The 19,586-nt window shown below is 38.8% G+C and overlaps 2 protein-coding genes across 8 annotated transcripts in view; one reads left to right on the forward strand and one right to left on the reverse strand.

The window, feature by feature from the left end:
* RIC3 (RIC3 acetylcholine receptor chaperone) overlaps positions 1-19,586 on the forward strand; it is a 415,628-nt gene that overhangs the window by 88,166 nt on the left and 307,876 nt on the right. The gene's annotated exons all lie outside the window — the stretch shown is intronic.
* Positions 1-19,586, reverse strand: part of TUB (TUB bipartite transcription factor) — a 163,466-nt gene that overhangs the window by 48,971 nt on the left and 94,909 nt on the right. The window contains exon 1 of one of the 7 annotated variants that reach the window (XM_080404752.1): positions 15,519-18,529. The exons of the other annotated variants lie outside the window; for them this stretch is intronic. Coding sequence (XP_080260878.1) covers positions 15,519-15,604 — 86 coding nt within the window. The 5' untranslated portion in view covers positions 15,605-18,529. Of the gene's footprint in view, positions 1-15,518; positions 18,530-19,586 lie in introns of those variants that run through there. 7 annotated transcript variants of the gene reach the window in all.

Raw genomic sequence — 19,586 nt, forward strand, 5'->3', positions numbered from 1 at the left:
TCTCTCTAAATTCCATGTAGATAAGTGTTAAGCTAAACTCCAGCCAAATCCTGAGCATGACCACACAATTGTATTTTTGCTCTGTTTTAATTAGCACACTTCATCCAAATATATCTCCAATTGTTAGAACTTCAGGGGTATATGAAACAAAGAAAAACTGTAGAAATCAAGTCTTCTGAATGTTTCACTCAGAATAAGTTTAAAAACATAAATCACCAGTCAGATAACACATTGGAAGATGGGTGTATTACAGGATATATAGAACTAAGCACTTAAGAGCAAACAGTCCAACAGACTCTCAGTGTTCAAGGGAACAACACAAAACTCTACAGATACTGTAGATATGCTTTGTATAGAATCACAGAATCATTTAGGCTGAAAAGACCTTTGAGATCATCAAGTCCAATCATTAACCCAGGACTGCCACGTCCACCACTAAACTACGTCCCTAAGCACCGCATCTATGCATTTTTTTGAAAACCTCCAGGGATGGCGATGCCACCACCTCCCTGAGCACCCTCTATTAGTGAGATCCAGCTTTGAGTTTAATCAGAAAACTGCTATTCACCTTCCAAGAACAAAACTGAGGTCACTGGGAAAAAGAAACGACAGTGTATTATCTGAAATGTCTTGGCTGACAGCTTTCAGTGAGGATGCTAAGAAGCCAGGAAAAGATCTAATGAGAGGAAAAGCAAATATATTCCCTAAAGCACGTTGCATGTTTTAAATAACCTGAACTACAGGGCTGCCACTACTGCCCTGGAAAGATCAGTTTGAACTAATATTTGTACAGATTCATTCTCTGCAATTATACAGAGGTGAATAAGATAGCATACAACTTGTAGGTAATGAAAACAACACCTAAGGGAAGAGCGGATGGCTGGGCTATTTCTTGCCCTCCCTCAATACACAAACTCTAAATGCAATTTTAGAAAGAAAGGCTATGTCTTAAAAGAGAAAGGTGAATTTAATAAACATGAATGCTGGAGCACAAACACACAATAGCCTTTGGCATTATGTAAGCTATGCTAAAATTGTATTTAAAGTAGATTGATGAGAAGTGCCTGAATAGGAATAAATTGGAAAGGTAAAAAAACCCCAACACAACAACCCTGACCTGGAGATACACTACCTGCAATGCAGATGGATCCAGATGACAAATGACATGACTTTCAGGAAGAGCGTTTATTGAAAACGCCTCGCTGCCAGCCACAGGAAAAAAGATCCAGTCCTAACTAATAGTCAGTTTGCTTTCTCTTTAAGTATCAAAGTTTGACCCATCTCAGTCATTAAAACACTAAAATCTATGCACAAACAAATCCAACCCACTGATGTACAAAACATCCAACCATAACAAACAGTAAATTAAACAAGCAAAAACTAGGGAGAAGTATTGTCTGGATAGGAGACTGCACTTACTGCAGAATAAGAGTTCTCCACCTGGGCCGTAGAGGACAGTGATTGCTCTCCCATTCCACTACTGCTGCACTGGTAAAAGATGTCACCTAGAACAGACCTCTGCGATTCTTATACGGAACAGACTGTCAACCACTGCAATCAAGAGAAAACCTACAGAAGACTGCCGGCTCCTTTCCCTCCCTCTCTTATAATTGTTTTATGAAACATGGTTTTGCCCAGCTGGCAGCATACTGGACCTATTTTATATCAAACAGTGTAACCTTCCAAGACACCTGTAAAATGAGATTAACAAACAAGTCTTAACCCTTCTTAGAAACACTTTCGTGATGCAAGAATGAAGCATTACAGGTACAGTAACTAACCTAAACACAGTGCTGTATTTTAAAATAATAGTATAATTGTGAAGTGTTTAACAAACAAAACACTGATCCCAACGATACGGCCAATGCCACAGGTGTTCAGTGAGGCTTCTCCCTGCAGTAGGCATGTAAACACAGGCACAAATACACTGAAAGAGATGATATCTGAGGCAGTTCACTAATGCAGCGACTTATTAAAAGATCCCGCTGCCTACTTATGTGTTTAGGACAGGACAGGAAAAAGACACAGTGGTATTCATTGGGTTTTTAAAAGGAACAGTAAAATTAAGTTATCAATTTATTGAAAATGTGAAGGTGAAAGAGACAACCTCGTCTCCCTTAGCTGCTATAACAATCAAAACTGAAGAAAAATACAGTAAGAATTATAACTCTGATAGGAGATGTTAGTGAAGGGAAACAGCCAAGCTCCTTTTTCCTTTTTACAGGTGGTTTTACAGTTTCTGTGGAGTACAGTTTCTGAGGGAAGACATGTCATTTCATGATAAATACTAACCCTGAAACAAAATATTTTGTCACTTTCTCCCCCCTACGCATACTATCTTTATAATCCAATCTAGTATTCTTTTGCTGGAACTGAAGAAAGTGGATTTTTCATTTTGGTTTGAGTTCATTCTCTGTAGTTACCTTCTCTACAAGTAGAAAATTCTGACAATCCTGGACAACATTTTTGTTGGAAAAATGAGTTTGCCATATCCTGGTGCCTGGGTACATGACATGGATTTCAAGATGGGTAAAATGTTGATGGCTGGCAAAAGTAACAAACATCATTTGGCCTAGATTTTGAACCCAATAAGGAAAAGTCAGTCAGTATTTCTAACAGCACTCTATGCAGATAAGGTATTCCATACAGTCTGACCTGTATACTTGAGCCCTGATCTCAAAAAATGTTAATTCAATCTCCTGAAAATGTTTCCACTAATTTCACATGGCATAAAAAGATGAGACGCTGTGCACAAACCCTTTCAAGTTGGGATTTTTAATGACAAAAACTCCTAGAGACAGAGAATTGTTTTCTCAATGTGCACATACAGTGCCCGCACAAAAGACAATCTTTTTCTGATGGAGTCTTCCAATTATTAATATAATCTTAGAAAAGCATAGTAATAATAAGGTTGGGATGGTGACTTCCCCCCCACCCCCGCTTTTTTTTTTTTATGAGACAGAGGTATTCACTCCTTTCTAAAACACGGTAATGTCTATAGTATTCAAAGATAATTGCAAAAGAACTTACACATTTTGCCTTTTCTGATTTATGAATTCCCCCTGAAAAGATGACCTTGTGAACAAACAACCAGAAGAACATTATTCTCCATTTCAGACCTAAGGCAATCTTTTTCCTTTGTCTCTGATGAGCAATCAAAGATGGGTAAGTGGAATCCACTCTCAAGACTTGGGAAGCAGCAGGAAAACTTTATAACATGGTCAGAGTTCTCTGCGGCTGTGAAGCAAAGAGCTCCTGCAAAGCAGTGGCAGGTAACCAACACGAGAGCTTTACTCACAGCAAGAATATTACTGACTGTCATTTGAAAGCTGGTCCCTCTAATTATCTCAGTCGGTCATTCTTCTGCGGGTTTAGGGCAAAGGCAAACATTGTGGCACCTGGATGGCACTGCACCAGTGATTCCTTCAGGGTACATTATCCAGTATGTAGGAAAGCACTTAAGGACTGATATTCATGCATGAAGGCTTCCCAATGCAGACATCAATGAGACCTGTGAGCCCATTCTATGTTCTTGGCCTCCACTCAAGATTTCTGCTCCCTGAAGAACTGGAGGGGGCTCTAGCCCACAATGCTGTAGTGGACCACCACAACAGGCTTGTGCCAATAGGACAGGGGAGTAATGATTTTAAACTGAAAGAGGGTAGATCCAGACTAGATATAAGGAAGAATGTTTTACAATGAGGGTGGTGAAAGACTGGAACAGGTTGCCCAGAGAGGCTGTAGATGCCGCATCCCTGGAAATATTCAAGGTCAGGCTGGATTGGGCTCTGAGCAACCTGCTCTAGCTGAAGATGTCCCTGATTATTGCAGAGGGGTTGGACTAGATGACCTTTACAGGTCACTTCCAACCCAAACTATTCTATGTTACACCTTTCATGTTTCTCCATGGCAGTTAACCCCCTTTCAAAGATACTACTAAGTCCAGGCACTGTGTTGGAAGAAGGCAGCATTGGAAAGGAGGAAAGAGAAGTCAGACTACTATCAGGCAAAGATCAGTCTCTCTAGCACAGAGTTTGTAAAATTATCTCTGTTATAAATTTTTCTCAATGGGTGGAGGAGAAAAGTATGCCTTATTATAAGGCGTATCAGCCTTTTTTTCTTTTTTGTTACATTAGGTGATTTTCTCCACATCTGTGTGTAATTCCCAGTCCATGAAGCTGAACTACCATGGCAAATTTCAGCCTGTGTCAGTTTCCAACTTTCTCTACTAAAAATAATTGCAGAGAGAAAATAAAAGGGAGGAGGAAAAAGCATAACAAGGAATAATGCTATATAGAATCTCATGTCATATGACATATTAGGAAAAGGAACAAATACTGGGTTTTGACACATTTTAGGAAAAAAACTAACTCGTCCCATTAAACCCATATTTCTGTATTCTGACCATATTTTATTTAACCTCAAATATGCTAGCATGCATTTTTGTGTTTCAAATTGAGAAAAAAAATAGTCCTCTTAATAAAATGCATTCACATTTACAATTAGAAGTATCACATTGAGCAACAGTCTTAACATTGCTACACAACATGCCTCTTTTTGTTGCATACAAAGGTATGCATAAATTTTAAACCTTGCATCTCTGATTTTCATCAATATTAACTGTGCTTACCAATTTGAATTTATATACCTAGTTTAGCATATCACCTTAAAGTATTTCAAATAAATTAGTCAAATTTAAAACAGATCAAATACTTATTATTGGAACTTTTTCTTTCCATCTTCGCTATTAATCATCAAAGTCCCAATCGTACTTCCTCTTGACTGCCCTGTGACCACCTTTGTTACATCTGACAATCATGAGGCACCTTTTAGCTAAGTAAGTGTACTGAAGGAAATGATATTAGGAAGTACAGACAAGCCTGGGCTTTTCTTGTGCCTCAAGCAGGAAGATTTCAGCTATTGAAGTCTCCTATTTCTATCATCAAAATTCTGTTTACAAAACCACAATCCAAAACAATACCTGGCTACTCAGAAAACTCCAACAGTTAATGGAAACCGACCCTGCAATCTTTTGAATCCATTTCTGATACCTCTTCACACAAAGGTTTAGTTTCCAGGGTTGTGGCAGTCTGTCTTGATCTAAGAAAGATTCCAGCAGCTAGAATTATCTCTCCTGATACAAATCGTAAGTGCACGTGAATCCACCTGGTGTGTAAAGTTTTAGGTTCAAATGAACTATGAAGCTAATACATTATAAACCAGGAAGTCTTCAGTCAAATCTTCAGTCAGAATCTCATGGCAAATTTAGCACGCTTGAGAAACGCTTAGTTCACAAGGGCAGTACCAGAAAGCAAGTGCACGTTGCAAATTGAAAATTATAGGATACTATAGAACCAAACTTCATCTGGTTCTCTCAAATACCTCCAATGAAGTTATCATTTAGTCTAATAATTACTTCGGATTTTTTTCTCAACACTTCATAACATATTGTGTGGCGGTACAAAGTACTATGTGAAATGCCTTACTGTAGTAATATATAATTGGAAAAATATAAAAAAGCAATTAATTACTAAGAAATTTGATGACTTGATAAAAGTAATACATTCTCTGCTCTTCCCAGTTTGACCTCTCAACAGATAATCAGACAAGACATTATTCCCTCATATTTAACTACATATACATAGATATATGTATATTTAAAAAAAATGTGAGAGAAAATCTGCAAAATGACTACTTTTTTTAATACAGTTTAGAAAACTATCTTCATTAACTGGTATGACTCAAATGTTCTTCAGCATTGGGCAGTTCATTGATATAGCTATCCTTCCTTTCAAGACATAAGATTCTGCTCATCTATGAGACAGACAAGAATGTGTGCTGCCAGCAAGAAGTGAGAATTGTGGGAAAGGCATGTGGCAGCATGCAGACTCACAGTTTCAGAGAAGTGGGAACTGGTGTCCCTAAAAAGCTTTGGATCTCCAGGTGAAAATCTCCTCTGCAGTATACAGCCTATTGTTAACACAGTTATCAGATTACTGGGAAAATAAGAGCCAGTTATCGTGACCCAACCAATTCATATTTCTAACTGCAACTATCTTTTCCAAATTACTGTTCTAGGCTTGAAAACATCTTCACATGAACAGCCTGCGTGGTACTGTTTGACAGCCTCCATCGGTCCCCCACGCAAGACATTTCAGACTCTGGAACACCATTTTCATTATATTTGAAGAAGACTGAAAATAGAGTCCAATACATGCACACCATCTAATTTTTAGGGTTCCAGTCCTGAACAGACAAATAAAACTTGTTATTGCTGGACATAAATATTGCCCACTAAGCCCACTCAAATGGCTAAGTATTTGCAAAATAAAAGCTTATGGCATGTGAAATGGTGAACAGCAAAAGAAAAGGCTGATAACAAATCATGAATTTTTATCTTTGCTTTCTAAACTGCTTGTCAAATACGCACCAGTTCCATCAGAGTAACCAGGATGCTTTTTCAATTGTTCTGAAAATTCCTAGGATTTGCACAAACATTTTCCCTGGATTTGCACAAACATTTTACCCTAAAAAAAGAGTAACCTTTTTTTAAAAAATAAAGTATGCATAAGATAATTAGGTTTTAAAAGGTGTGTCAACTTTAGGGTTTCTTTTTTTCTTAAATTGGCAAGAAGCTGTCACCTGTAACTGTAATAAAATATCCAAAGGCGTGAGATCAAAAAAAGATTTCAGCATTTATCCAATCTACTACTTTTTAAACTGATCTTACCTGAGTTAAACATTATTTTTCCCTTTCACTGTGTGACAACTGCTAAGCAAATAGGGTACCATGTTTTATAAAACCAAGAAGAGCTATCATACAAAACCACAAGCATTCTTTGCCAGTCATGTACTACTACAGATTTTCAGTATCATTTGACCTCTCCAATAAAGGATACAATACCAGCATGACATCCAAGGAACTAAGCAGTATAATTCTCACTAAGGTTGCGCCATTAATCCCTGCACAGAGAGTACTGAAAATTTATGCTCAAATGATGTATTTCTAGATATTGGTCGAAATTACAGTTTTCTAGAATCAGATAATAATTATATAGGATTGCAAATTGTACATATGTCAGTTCCTAGAAACAAAATGGACAGCAAAATCTGCAATTCTAATGGCTGTTTTCATGCTAAATACAGATACAGAGAACACGGCCATTCATTTACCGATTAAGACAAAAATTGTTTCCCTTGTCTTTTTTTTCTCTTTTCTCTAAGTTTCATGCATATTATGAACTCACAGAAAGACAGAAATAAGTTTATTGGCCAGAAGTAACACAGGAAAAATCTACTGACTCTTTACTTAGTGCACAGAATAGACAAACTCTCCTTTTAGAAACATGTCAGATGTACAGAACATTGGGTATCCCTGGGTTTAGGGGTTTGGGTTTTTTTATTCCTTTCTTTATTTTTTAAAGGAAAGGTGAATGAAGTCCTACACTGACCTTCAACCTGTGGGTTCAAGCTGTGGAGCTTAAATGAATATACAATACTCAATTACATTGTGAGAAGTTCAATACTCAAATTGCATTGTGAGAAGGACTGCTTCCTATGTGTTTACAACTTGACAAAAATACCTTCAAGACAGAAAGAACAACCAGAATCTAGATTAATGTCACTTTCCACGTATCCAGAAAAAGTGCATATCTTTCGCCATCCCAAACATTTTAATAATAAAATCAAAAATTCTGTATAAAACCACTTCCATTTCTAATTTCCAAACTAGTGCAGGTTTAGAGATACCCCACTGATTAGAGCCACACTCTGTAGCAGATTAATTTAAGCATGACAGAAGCAGGAACTGAGGCAATTCAAGATACTACACGTCTTGAATTTTATGCTTTCCATTTTTTGACCAAGAAAGCCAGCATAATCTAATTTGCTCCAGCATTTCATTTAAAAAATCTAGAGATAAACCATCTTTGGTCATGTGTTAACTAAACAGATCACAGCTGAAGTAGATCAGATTAACTGCTGAAGAAAGATGGTGTTGACAAAGCACAGAAAAGTTTAGCAGCACTTTTTGTGGAGACAAAAGGCACATTAAAACATTCAAATTTATTTGCCAAGAGGCTGTCTTAAGCTTAGGTTTAATTTGTTCTAAGCAAAGCCTGGGAGAATAATATGTTTTTATTGAACAAATTGCTGTTCAGGTGCTATGACATCAGTTACAAACTATTACAGGAAAGGGCTTTCCACCATCCTTTTCATATTTTTTAATATGTGGCTGAAGCTGTCATTTTAATTATTCCCCTTCACCTGCTAGAATGCCTGTTAGCAACAATTACAGCAAAAGCAGTCTCCACTGGGGACTGAAGCGCCACTACAGCCTTGTCAGTAGACACACTTCTAAGCCTGCTAGTTCCCACCTATGAAACATTTTCAAAATGTGGGTGGTAAAATGCAAATAGAAATATGTGATAATCAGATTGGTTGCTGATTTTCTAGAACAGGAAGCAAATCATGTAAAAAGCAAAGCAGGTAAAATTAAATTCAAAACATTTAGGTCTTTGTCAGAGAAGTATTTAAGTTCCCTGTCTGACATGAAACATGTATGTTAATACTGTATTTTGCATAAGACTACAAGACAAAAAGCAGTGAACAAGTGTATCTCTGGAAGTTTCAGGAAGGATTCTCATTTCCACAGGGGTTCTGTAATAAAATTTGACTACAGCACTCAAACTTCAAATTCCTTCACTAGCAATTCAGTATCCGTATAATATGGGAGGGTTGCCTGTTTTCTTAAGGAAGAAAGATTTATGTATTCATAATGTCTGTAATTTTTTTCATTGGTTGACTAATTTCAACCAAAATTAAAGAGGGGTAAATCTTTCTAAGTCCAACAGATTTCATGATGAAGGTGGTGGCTGGGTAGAGAGAGATACCTTAAAGAGTCTCTCTGGAGAGAGGAAGATTTTGGGCTCAGCTCAGTAACATTAATGAGAATCCACACAGGGAAACATTATGAACAACAGCTATAGGAATTCTGGCTTCAAAAGCTGTATCAATCCTAGGACCACTTCTTACAGGTATATGCAGAAGATCCCTTCCAACCCCAACAAACTGTAAAGAAAGTTTACTAGGTTGATTTTTTTCTTGTCCACATACGCAGAGTTCTCATTATCTTAATATGGATTTCTTATAAGAAAATCAGTAATACAAAAGAAAGAAAAAAAGATAATCTGTTTTAGAGGCAAGAAGGGTGAAAGTGGCAGACAAAGCAAATCTAATTCCTTCCCTAATCTCACTACTGAGTTTTTTTTCCTGGAAAAGCCACACCTCTGCTGTATGTGCAGTGTCCCCATCAGTAACACTGGGGTAATACCCTCTGCCTTTGCAACATCTCCCAGAGCTCTACACAAAGCGTAGCATGTGCAGGTGAGACACAAAACAGGCAGTGCAGAACAGCAGCACGCCGAGCTGCATCCAGACCACCGAGGGACACTGAGCTCTCGAGCCATGGCCACACCATAAATCACCAGGTGCACACCAGAAAAGGGAGACAACAGTAGGAATAATAAGCAAGCACATGTAGTCTCAGATAGAGGAAGCTCTATCAGACAGAGCTGGAGACCCTGTTTAACCACATCAGATGTAATTAAACCACTTCTGGCACTGTGGAAGTGCATTTCTAAATGCATTTGAATAAGGCAAAAAGTATCAGTTTAGCTACTGGACCATTAAAAAAAGTGTGACAATAAGGTCCCCCTTTGGGTCTAATCAATACTCATATACCAGCAGATGTTTTTCTACACCTCTCAGATAAATACATATGACTACGTATCTTCTGGTTTCTTTCTGCAACACTAATTGCCCACTGTTATTTGCAGTTTTCATAGCTCTAATATTTCACTGCACAACCTGTGAGTTTGTGTTTATTGTAGGACACAAGGTTACAAGGTGAACCATTTCAGCCTGCAGGATCATCCACTGAATGTCATTCAGCTTAATTCTCTCAGATTCAGAAGGCTCCATTTTCTCACTCTGTCAGGACCTAGCCAAAACTGGAACAGGATGAGGAGTTCAGCCTAAGAATTATGGAAGGAAAGCTGGCTGGCAGAAGCAAGCTAGAAACACGTGAGGCAGCAACAGCTTCCTCTGCGTGACCCTTCAAAAGTGGGGTAGTGTTGCACTGCTACCAGCACACATGCTCTTACCTCTCTGTGCAGCAAACCTGGAGCACACAGTGTGCTGCTCTGGACTGCCAGCCTCACAACAGTGCCTGCAGCGGTGATCAGAGACTGCTCACCCACACTGCTGAAGCTATGTGTGCTTGCAAAGCTTTCTGCTCCCCAGGGAACCTATTCTCCCCTGCTGCCATGTGCTGACAGAAGGGCCTCTGCTTGAATCTGAAATCTTCAGAAAGACTTTTGATGACAGTTCCTGGATGGGAGCACAGACCTGAAATCCTGCTCAAATATTTATCAGCTTTACAATTAATAAAAGATTTAAGAAGAGCTGGACAATTTTAAGGAAATACTGTTGTTGACTTACTGACAAATTTAACTTCACCCGTATTATGTCCAGTCACTCTCCCAGCAGCACATAACACTATTCTTCCCAAACCAACATCGGTCATTTGACAGCACACTGGACAGAGCACCACTGATCAAATTTCCAGATACAGACGACTCACACAAAAAGGGAAAGAACGACAGAAACAAGCCGAGTAAGCTTCCTTAAGTATTGAGTATCGTTAGACTACAGAGGCAGGCATTTTGTGATGCGAAAAGAAAACAAATGTCAGTCATTTCACAAAGTAACTATTTTAGGGAATTATTAAGTGACTCAATCATTGTTTAGTTATAGACTTTAAAGGACTGAAAATGAAAAATACAGAAACAATATCATAGCCATTTTGATGAAAAATTAGCAACAGAAGTCATCACGTGCAAAGTGAAAAGCAAAACCATACAGAACACCATCTTTCTATTTACTATTTATTGCAATACGCAGCCATGTTTGGCTTTGTTAACCCAAGTCCATAGTAAAATCAATACTGCAGAGCTGGCTGAATTTTCATCCCAACACACAGAGAGTAACATTGCAGACCCTTTGCAATGTCAATTGAGCACATTTACAATTCATCGTGCAATGCAGTGAAAACTTCTATGCCTCTAATGTTTCTTAATGTTTTTCTTCAGAATAAGGTTTTTCAGATGAGAATGAGTTGTTCTTGCCAAAGAACACTTAAAACCTGCAACCTGTTATATGCTGTTTGTCATTTTGACTAGGCAGCACAATAGTCATCGTCCTCCCTTCTCTCTCCATCACATTAAGTATTTTCAACAGAAATTTCCAACTTTCAAAGAGGTTTAAAATTAGGAAATAACACGAGCAGAGAATCAAGAGTGACCCTGAGCACTCTTGAAAATCTAGTCATTGACTTTTCAAGGCTCCCTGTCTACTATTACGTTCCATCCTCTGAAAGGCCTATACCAGCCTAATGCTAAAATACAGCTATCCTGCACGTGTTCTTAAATCCTCTGTTTCAAAATCTTTGTATTTTAATGGAGTACAACAATCGATAAACTGGAAGCCCAGCAACTGGACAGTCATTTCCAATGAGCTCCTAGTTGCTTTACTATCTCCTGCAATTTTTGTTATGGCTTATATTATTTGGTACCACTTCAATGAAATGACAGCTTTCAGAAATCATAATTTATTGTGAGTAAAACTAATTTTCTAAGCCCTAAAATCTTTCCTCTCAAGTCTAAAGTTTACTGGATTCTTTTGCCAGAAATCTTTGAAAGAGAATCCCAATTTATCAAATTCAAATCTTGTAAACATAATGATCTCCAGAGTTTCAGGAGAAAATCTGGGGGACGGGGGGGACAGGCCCAGCCCATGCCAAAATAACCTGAAAGTCCAGGCACTTATCTGAAGTATTAGAAATATCTTCCTAAGGAATCAAACACACAGGGCAGAGATCTGAATACTTGAATTTGCATATCCCACTTTCCAGGCTATGCAAACGTAATTCCACATTTTTTCCAACAGAATAACCTGGACGTCATTCTGATACAGGGTGCACAGGATTGGAAAACTTTTTTCCTTCCAGTACTACTCAGAACAACATCTACCTTCCAAAGCCTCAAGCATACAGCACTAAATGAATAAATAACAGAAAGTGCCTGAGAATCAAAACAGGAAGGAAAAAGGGAAGGAAGAAAAAAGGAAAAAGGGAAGGAAGGAAGGAAGAACTTTAATTTAATTTATATTTCTCATGTGCTGTTTTTTCTTGATCTTTAAAATCTTTAAGTGATATTCAAGCCTCAAGGAAGTAATTAACAATTTTGCAAGGTGCATCAATACTGCCAGAATACTACACTATATCATTATTTGAAATAGCTAGCGTTTAAAAGGCATCTTCCAGGATGCCTCAAAATCTAGCAATGTCATGATCTTTTTGCACTGATATGATGGGCCAGTTTCTCAGGGTATTAATATAGTATTCCATAATTAATATATCTGGCATATCCAAGAAGAATTATCCTAGTGTTCTGAAAAGCCAGAGCCTAGGTTAGGCTACTTATAGATGGCCAGTGCTCCTAACAGCCAAAAATTAACATTCTTATTTTAGACCAGATAACTTTTAATTTGAAGTTACATCGACATTGTGAACTGTGCTATGATAGATAACCCAGCTCGCTGTAAACAAGCTAACACGCACACTGGAAACAATTTAAGTCTGATAGTCCCTCGCTGCTCACAGACTGCACTGCATTGCTCCTCAAAGGAGGAAATCACTTCGCGTTTCCCATGTGGTCGTACGGCTGCCTTAGCTCACGTGCAGCTCGCCCAAGTGCCTTGCTGCTGCACTGCAGTATGGTGCACGGACCTACCACGGAGATCAAATACAGAAGGAAAGGATTTAGCCAATTTGACACCAAGCAAAGCTGCAGGGCTCTCCGTGTCTCCATCAGCTGTTGAGGTGAGCAGCTGCGGTGAGCACAGCTGAGGGAGCATGCCCAGGCAGGGGAACTCCTCCATGTAGTGACAGAGCTCCAGGGAGGTGAGTAGGCTGAGGAGTATCAGGGAGAGCGAGAGAGAGGTAAGACTACCAGAATGGCACCCTAGCTCCCTGGGACAGGCTGGGCAGGCAAGCAGGATGCATGGCACAGAGGGTTCCCTGTCCCCTCTCCACCTGGCTGAAGGCTATTAGGAAAAATTTCTTCACTGAAGGGGTGGTCAAGCACTGAAGCAGGCTGCCCAGGGAGGTGATCGAGTCACCAACCCTGGAGGAATGCGTAGATGTGGCGCTTAGGGACATGGTTTAGTGGTAGACTTGGCAGCATTAGGCTAACGGTTGGACTTCATGACTTTAAGGGTCTTTTCCAACCTAAACAATTCTACAGCTGCATAGATTTAACGATAGGCAATATGTAGAGGCACTTGATCTGTGCCTTAAGGAGAGGCAGTAAAACAATGCTAGTGCTATTCTAGGGCAAGCACAAAAACTTTCTCTAAAACCTTATACTTCACTTTTTAAATCTGCAGCAACAGCCAGTGAAGTGATTTAAAATTCAGTAACCTGGAAGAACCAATTATCAAGATCCGATTCATTGGTGTGTAAAACATTTTTCATGTCATTTAATGTTGCCCTACAGACACAGTGTCCCAATAGATGCATTATTTACCTGTATAACTAACCTAAAGTTCTGGATAGACGTATAAGAGTTCATGCAATCCCTGGGTCTCCAAAAGACTGTTTAATAGAAATGCATGCTCCTAGCTTGAGTTTTGGGATTTGTATCTGTCAAAAATACTGGGATGTATTCCAAAGTACAGTAAACGTCTTAGTCTTTCAGTTGCCACTCAATCTGATCTGAACAGTTAGTCTAAGTGTCATTGTCCTGCCAAGTTATCTATTCTTTAACTTCTACAATACAGCAAATAATTTCCTCAAACTTTCAGATGTATTTTTAATTATATTTTTTTTTTTTGTTACTGCAGAAAAGTGAAAATGCTGCTGTAGTAGTGCTGGGCAGCAACAAACTGCTCTGGAAAAAACAGAAACCAATTTTTCCCTATGCTTCTTGCTATGGGTACCGTTAATGGAAATAACTAGCCTTTAGCTTTATTCATTTTGCTTTCAAACTGATATCAAATTTGAAAGACAGGCCTGTTTACATCCCTTGCCTAAACACTGATCAAATACTGACGTATCTGTATTTCACTTGCAGACACAATTTCCAACTTAGTCATCATCTGAATTTAATCAAGGAATTTCTCCATCTTGTAATTTCTCACCTGCAGGTAGTTAGAACTGTGATTACAATTAAAATTACCATTAAAAACTTCACGCTGTGGTTTCATTACCTGTGTCAAATGAGCTATATTAATTATGAATTATGATACTCACAACCTTATGTTAACATGCATCTCAACAGGAACTATGAGGTTTCCACTGAAATCTGCAATTCAAGACTTAATTCTGGTAAACATCTCAGAACTTAAGCTAAAACTCAACTTCACGAAAGAATGACTCAGGTACTTGTGTTGTCAGAGAGCAAGGTTAAGTATGTCACTCACAAAGTGCACTCACACGTTCATATTAATGTATTATATACGGCTTGCCATTATTTGCTCAGCTAATACATAAGCTCAGAGAAGGTCATGGAACCAAACCAGTTCCCTTTTTTAAGTCAAGAGAAAGGCTGTTGTGGCACCTCTTTCTGACTGCTTCTTCCAGGCAACCACACCACTACATGTAAGGCAGAGGGCGGTGTTAGACTCTACAGCATCCCTACCCCAGGTATAAGGGTAGTTGTCTGACTGCACAGAATCAGCATCCAAGATCTGCAGGGTTCTTGTACTGGCAGAAGCAGTTACTATCCTCTGCTGTATAAGGCTCTACTGCATCTCCCCAAAGGAAGTGTTTTAAATTGGGTCACATCTTCCCTTTAAGGATAAATAATAGATTAATATGTAATCTCTCAACTTATTAGCAATCCAAAAATATGAAAGCTACTTCTGCTGTAATCACCAAAAGGGAAAGTAAAGATATATTTTAGCTTCTTAATAATGTAAAAGAAAAAAATACAAATACATCTACTAAATAATTTAATTACAGAGCAAACCCAGCATTTAAAGAACTTCCCAAGTGTCAAAGCTACACAATGTAAACATAACCTAAAATTATTCAGTAGATGACCTGCAATACATCCAGTTACTGAACATGTGTAAAACAAAAAAAGCTACATTACCATTAAGTATTAGACAAAACAAGCTGGTGTAAGACAACTATGTCAGCAAAAATAAAAAAAGGTTTCATCTTTTATCACATGTACTCATCCTGTTCCAAAATAATTACTCCAGTCTTTCTACCTTCTCCCATAGTTACCTTTGCACCCCCTATCCACCCTTTTCTGAGAGCACATTTTCTTACCTATTTAAGTCACTATCCCCTTACTTCCCATTTTCTTAAGAACAGGACAGTCAAAAGAAGCTGATGATTCTATGTAACAAACTTGAGTGCAAAAAATAAGTATACCAACAACTGTCCTGACCTTTTCACTCGTATTTTACGCTGTTCTTTTGATTCCATCTTCTGAAAATACTCCAGACTGCCGACTGTCTTGCTGTATGGCTCCATACCGTTACCATTACAACAACATGAACAGAGTCCTGAGACGCGTCACCTCCTCGGAACTCGCTGGAACCATTCTGCTATTACGTCATAACGAAAGAGGTTCCAGAACTCTGAGACGCGTTCTGCTCCACACCGCCCTCTATCGGCGTGACGCAGCTTATGAACGAGAAGGGCATCTCCTAATCCCAGTTACCGGCCTTCATATACTACAGGAACAAAAGCTTTAGCAATAAGTGAGATATAAAATAAATACCGTTTTTAACATCCATGCTTAAAGCAATAATCTTTGAATAATCTGAAATTCACAATAATCTTCAAAATAAATAAATTCAGCTTTTAAAATTGCAAACAGTACTAACTACGTAAGTAAGACAGTAGGAAGTTGGGATGGATTTATTCAAACCCACACAGTAAAAAACAAATTAAATAGCAAACATTTACCGAGAAGGGTATCTTCTGCAGGGACCATGTAGCTGGCAGGACAGAATTCTATTTTCATAAATAAGCTCAGAGTGGAAAAGAGAAGAAAACAAAAAAGACAGCAAGGGGAGCAAGATAGGGACAAAAAGCAAAAAGGTACCTGTTCATAAAGAGAAAGAACAGAAAAGCATGAATTAGAAAATGAGGTAAGTCAGCACGAGGGGAAGAGGCACGAGGAAGAAGTGTGAAAAAAATCCAGCTCTCTAGAATGGCAATTTTTAGTTACTAATAAAAAGTACCACCTTCCAGAAAAGCTGCTTGCATGCCTAAATAGATGCTGCTTTAGGGAAAGTCCAAAAACCCTTTGGCATAAGAGTCAAAACTGTCTGACTCGGGGAACTGCTAAAGGAGACATAGCATTTCATATTCACTTTCCGGCTGTGATCCAAATCTGGCACAGATGGCTTGTAGATGATTGTCACTGCCAGAAACCTGCAAATGATTGTTGCTACCAGAAACCCACTGGCCTATTATGAAATGAGTTTCAGTCTCAATCTGGATGTCAATATTGCAAAGGTGGGAAGGGGGCAAGGAGGGGGGATGGGGGTATGACAATACCCTAGGAAAACACACCTAGTTGGTGTGGCTGCTTCTCTGTCATAAGGCCCAAAGCGCACCCTGCAAGAGGTGGCAAAGCCCCTTACTTAAATCCACCTTTGGCACACTGCAAAGCATGGGATGACTAGGTTTCACTCCCCGCTCTGCAGCTGATCTCCCTTGAGCCTTGTCCCATTTCTATTTAAGCCACTTCCCCGCAACTTCCACAGGTCTCTATTTCCCTTGCCGGTAAACCTGAAGTGATACTTTATTTGCGTCACCTCTTTTCTGCCTGGTTGATTTAGGCTATCAGCTTCAGGGTAGAAATTGCCTCCGACATGTGTTTGTACAGCTCCCTAACACCGATGTTGGGCAATACAGGACCTTGATCCCAGCTGGAGTCTCCATGCACTACAGCAGTAACACCCTATATAAGAGCACAGACCCCCATGAAGAGAGAACTCTAACTTATAACAATTTAAAAGCACACAAGTAGGCTAATTTTATACATCGCAATAACCTGAGACAGGAGACAGCCTAACTGAGAGGAAGCACATGCTCTTTGTACTCTTTTCCTTAGAAAAAGCAGCTCTCATAAATTATCAATGCCATTTCCCACAGCAGGCAGCTGAGAACAAGCTTGCCTGCATTGTGATGCACTCAGTCACAAACTGCACCTTGCAGCGGGGTGAGCCCACTACCTGCACTGCTGCCTTTAGACTGTCGAGGCTTAAGGGTAGATAACATCCCAATACCTCAAATAAATGCATAGAAACAAGTGTGGGACAATCTTGGTCTTCAAGACCATTATTGTTCCAGGAATTGTTTACACATCACACTTAGAGAAATCTTATCATCTGTTCTAATTGTCATGATTCATGAATTTACAACACAGCTGTGCTCCACAATTTTCATCCAACTGTAATCCCTCACTCTGCAGATAAATTACTAGTGACTGTTTATAGCTGCAATATCTAAGCACAGCCTTAAAACTTCAGAACAAACTCATAAAAGCTACAAAAAATTGAGCATAACACAAAAGTCACAAGTAAAATCATGTATATTATTACCATCATCACATACATTTCAAGACATATTATGCCACTCAAAATACATGCTGTATAATCTGCTTTATACAGCACCAGACCCCTGTCGCACAGTTCATGGGTTCCCTTTGGGCTATGGCAGGTTTATCCGCACAAACCAAGTCTCAGTAGAATTACACAGACACTATACAGAGAATTCTGGGGACTTGCGGCAAATTTATTCCTATGTGGACTGCACTTTTCAGCTGACAGTGTTTATATATTTCTCATTATACAGTTTAGATAGTTTCGTAAATGCTGCTTATTAAGTTATAGCATTAAGATTTATTGTTAAAGAAGCCAGTGAAAATGTAAGAACAAATAATAATGACAGGGACTGGGACCTTACTGTGACTGAGTTTATTAATACTTCTATCTTCGCTAGCAACAGTTTCATTTAACCATAGTCATGTAGTGCGAGGAATGTGTTTGCTTACTCAGGACACACCAGCATAAAATAAAAAGCAATATGTTAATTTCAGAAATTCTATAAATTAAAAACAAGTTCAGGAAAAAGATACGAAACCAAAACATATAATATTTTTGAACAAAAAAGCTGAACTCCTGTGAATCTATAATGACTCCCAGATACTTCTGCTTTGTATTTTCTACTGGAAACTGCTGAAGGATACCAAAGGAAAACACTACTGTGCCTGAGAACAGAATTCCTCAAGAAGCTACACCTTACTCTCAACTGCATCAGGAACCACCTTTGGGGCTGGGAGCAGCTACATGAACTGCAGCTGATTTTTCACTTCCATCTAAACTATTTTGATTCTTTATAATAAAGGACAGAAACATCATTAAAAATGTTTCTGTTTAAAGAATTCCTAGTTCATTGTACCTGGTGTGAAGCTTCATACAAGTGCTTAATCATATGCTTGAACTATCTATGAAAGAGTTTCATGAACATAAATGCAATATATTTCCTTTTAAAAACAATTTCTCAATTGTATTTCATAACACTAGTGAACTCAAATCCCCTCATCCTATAACTATTACTATTTCAAAAGTAGAACATGTAAGAGAAGAAGAAAAGACAATAAGGGCAAAATGCTGAAATCACAAACTCACAAATAATATGAAACTCTTATTCACCACAGCATGAAAAAGCTAGCACCGACACTTAAAGAATTGCCTACTATTTTTTGTTAATCCACCCAAAATTTTCTCAGTGTCTTAAAAGTGGAAGCATAATATGCTTTGCAAGTTTTGGACATACATGTGGATTGCTTAATGAGTTGTGCACAATATACACAACTGATTCCCCCTGGCTCATTTCACTTGTAAGGAATAACATGACATTTTATTAAAGAAGAAAACCACTTCTCTGCTTGAATTAATTCAGGTATATAGCTGCACGCACGTTTGATTGCCAGGACGAATGACATAAGCTTAGGGGTCATGCTACCATTTTAAAGCCCGTGCCAAAGTTGAAACAGCTTTGCCAAGCTCTGACAAGGGCTTGCAGCATTTTCTAGCACACTGTAGATCAGCAAGGCTCAGGCTATGTCACATATATCTTTACAGACTTCAGCACGCTCTGTGCTCTGTTCCCCACACTAGCAGCAGTGGCACTGTTGGCCGTTACGTACTACCCAGGCCATAAAGAAGGTGGGGAACAGGCCCCCAGGCTTTGAGAGTCAGCATCCATTGAATTCACTACAGTAAACAAAGGTCTGAAGCAACAGAGCAGGTAAGTGTGGGGCACTTCACTCACAGGGAGATGCACAGGGGGGTGCACATCAGGCCTTTCCCTCTCCTCCTGGATTTCACTCCTACAAAATGGTACTTTGACCTAGTTTACTAATACAGTGCTTTCATGGGGAAGCTCAGTCACATATGCATTCAGAAACGCTTGTTCCCTGGGTAAGTATGTTTAC

Source organism: Falco punctatus (assembly GCF_963210335.1).
Source record: "Falco punctatus genome assembly, chromosome: 10".
In the NCBI taxonomy this organism is placed as follows: Eukaryota; Metazoa; Chordata; class Aves; order Falconiformes; family Falconidae; genus Falco; species Falco punctatus.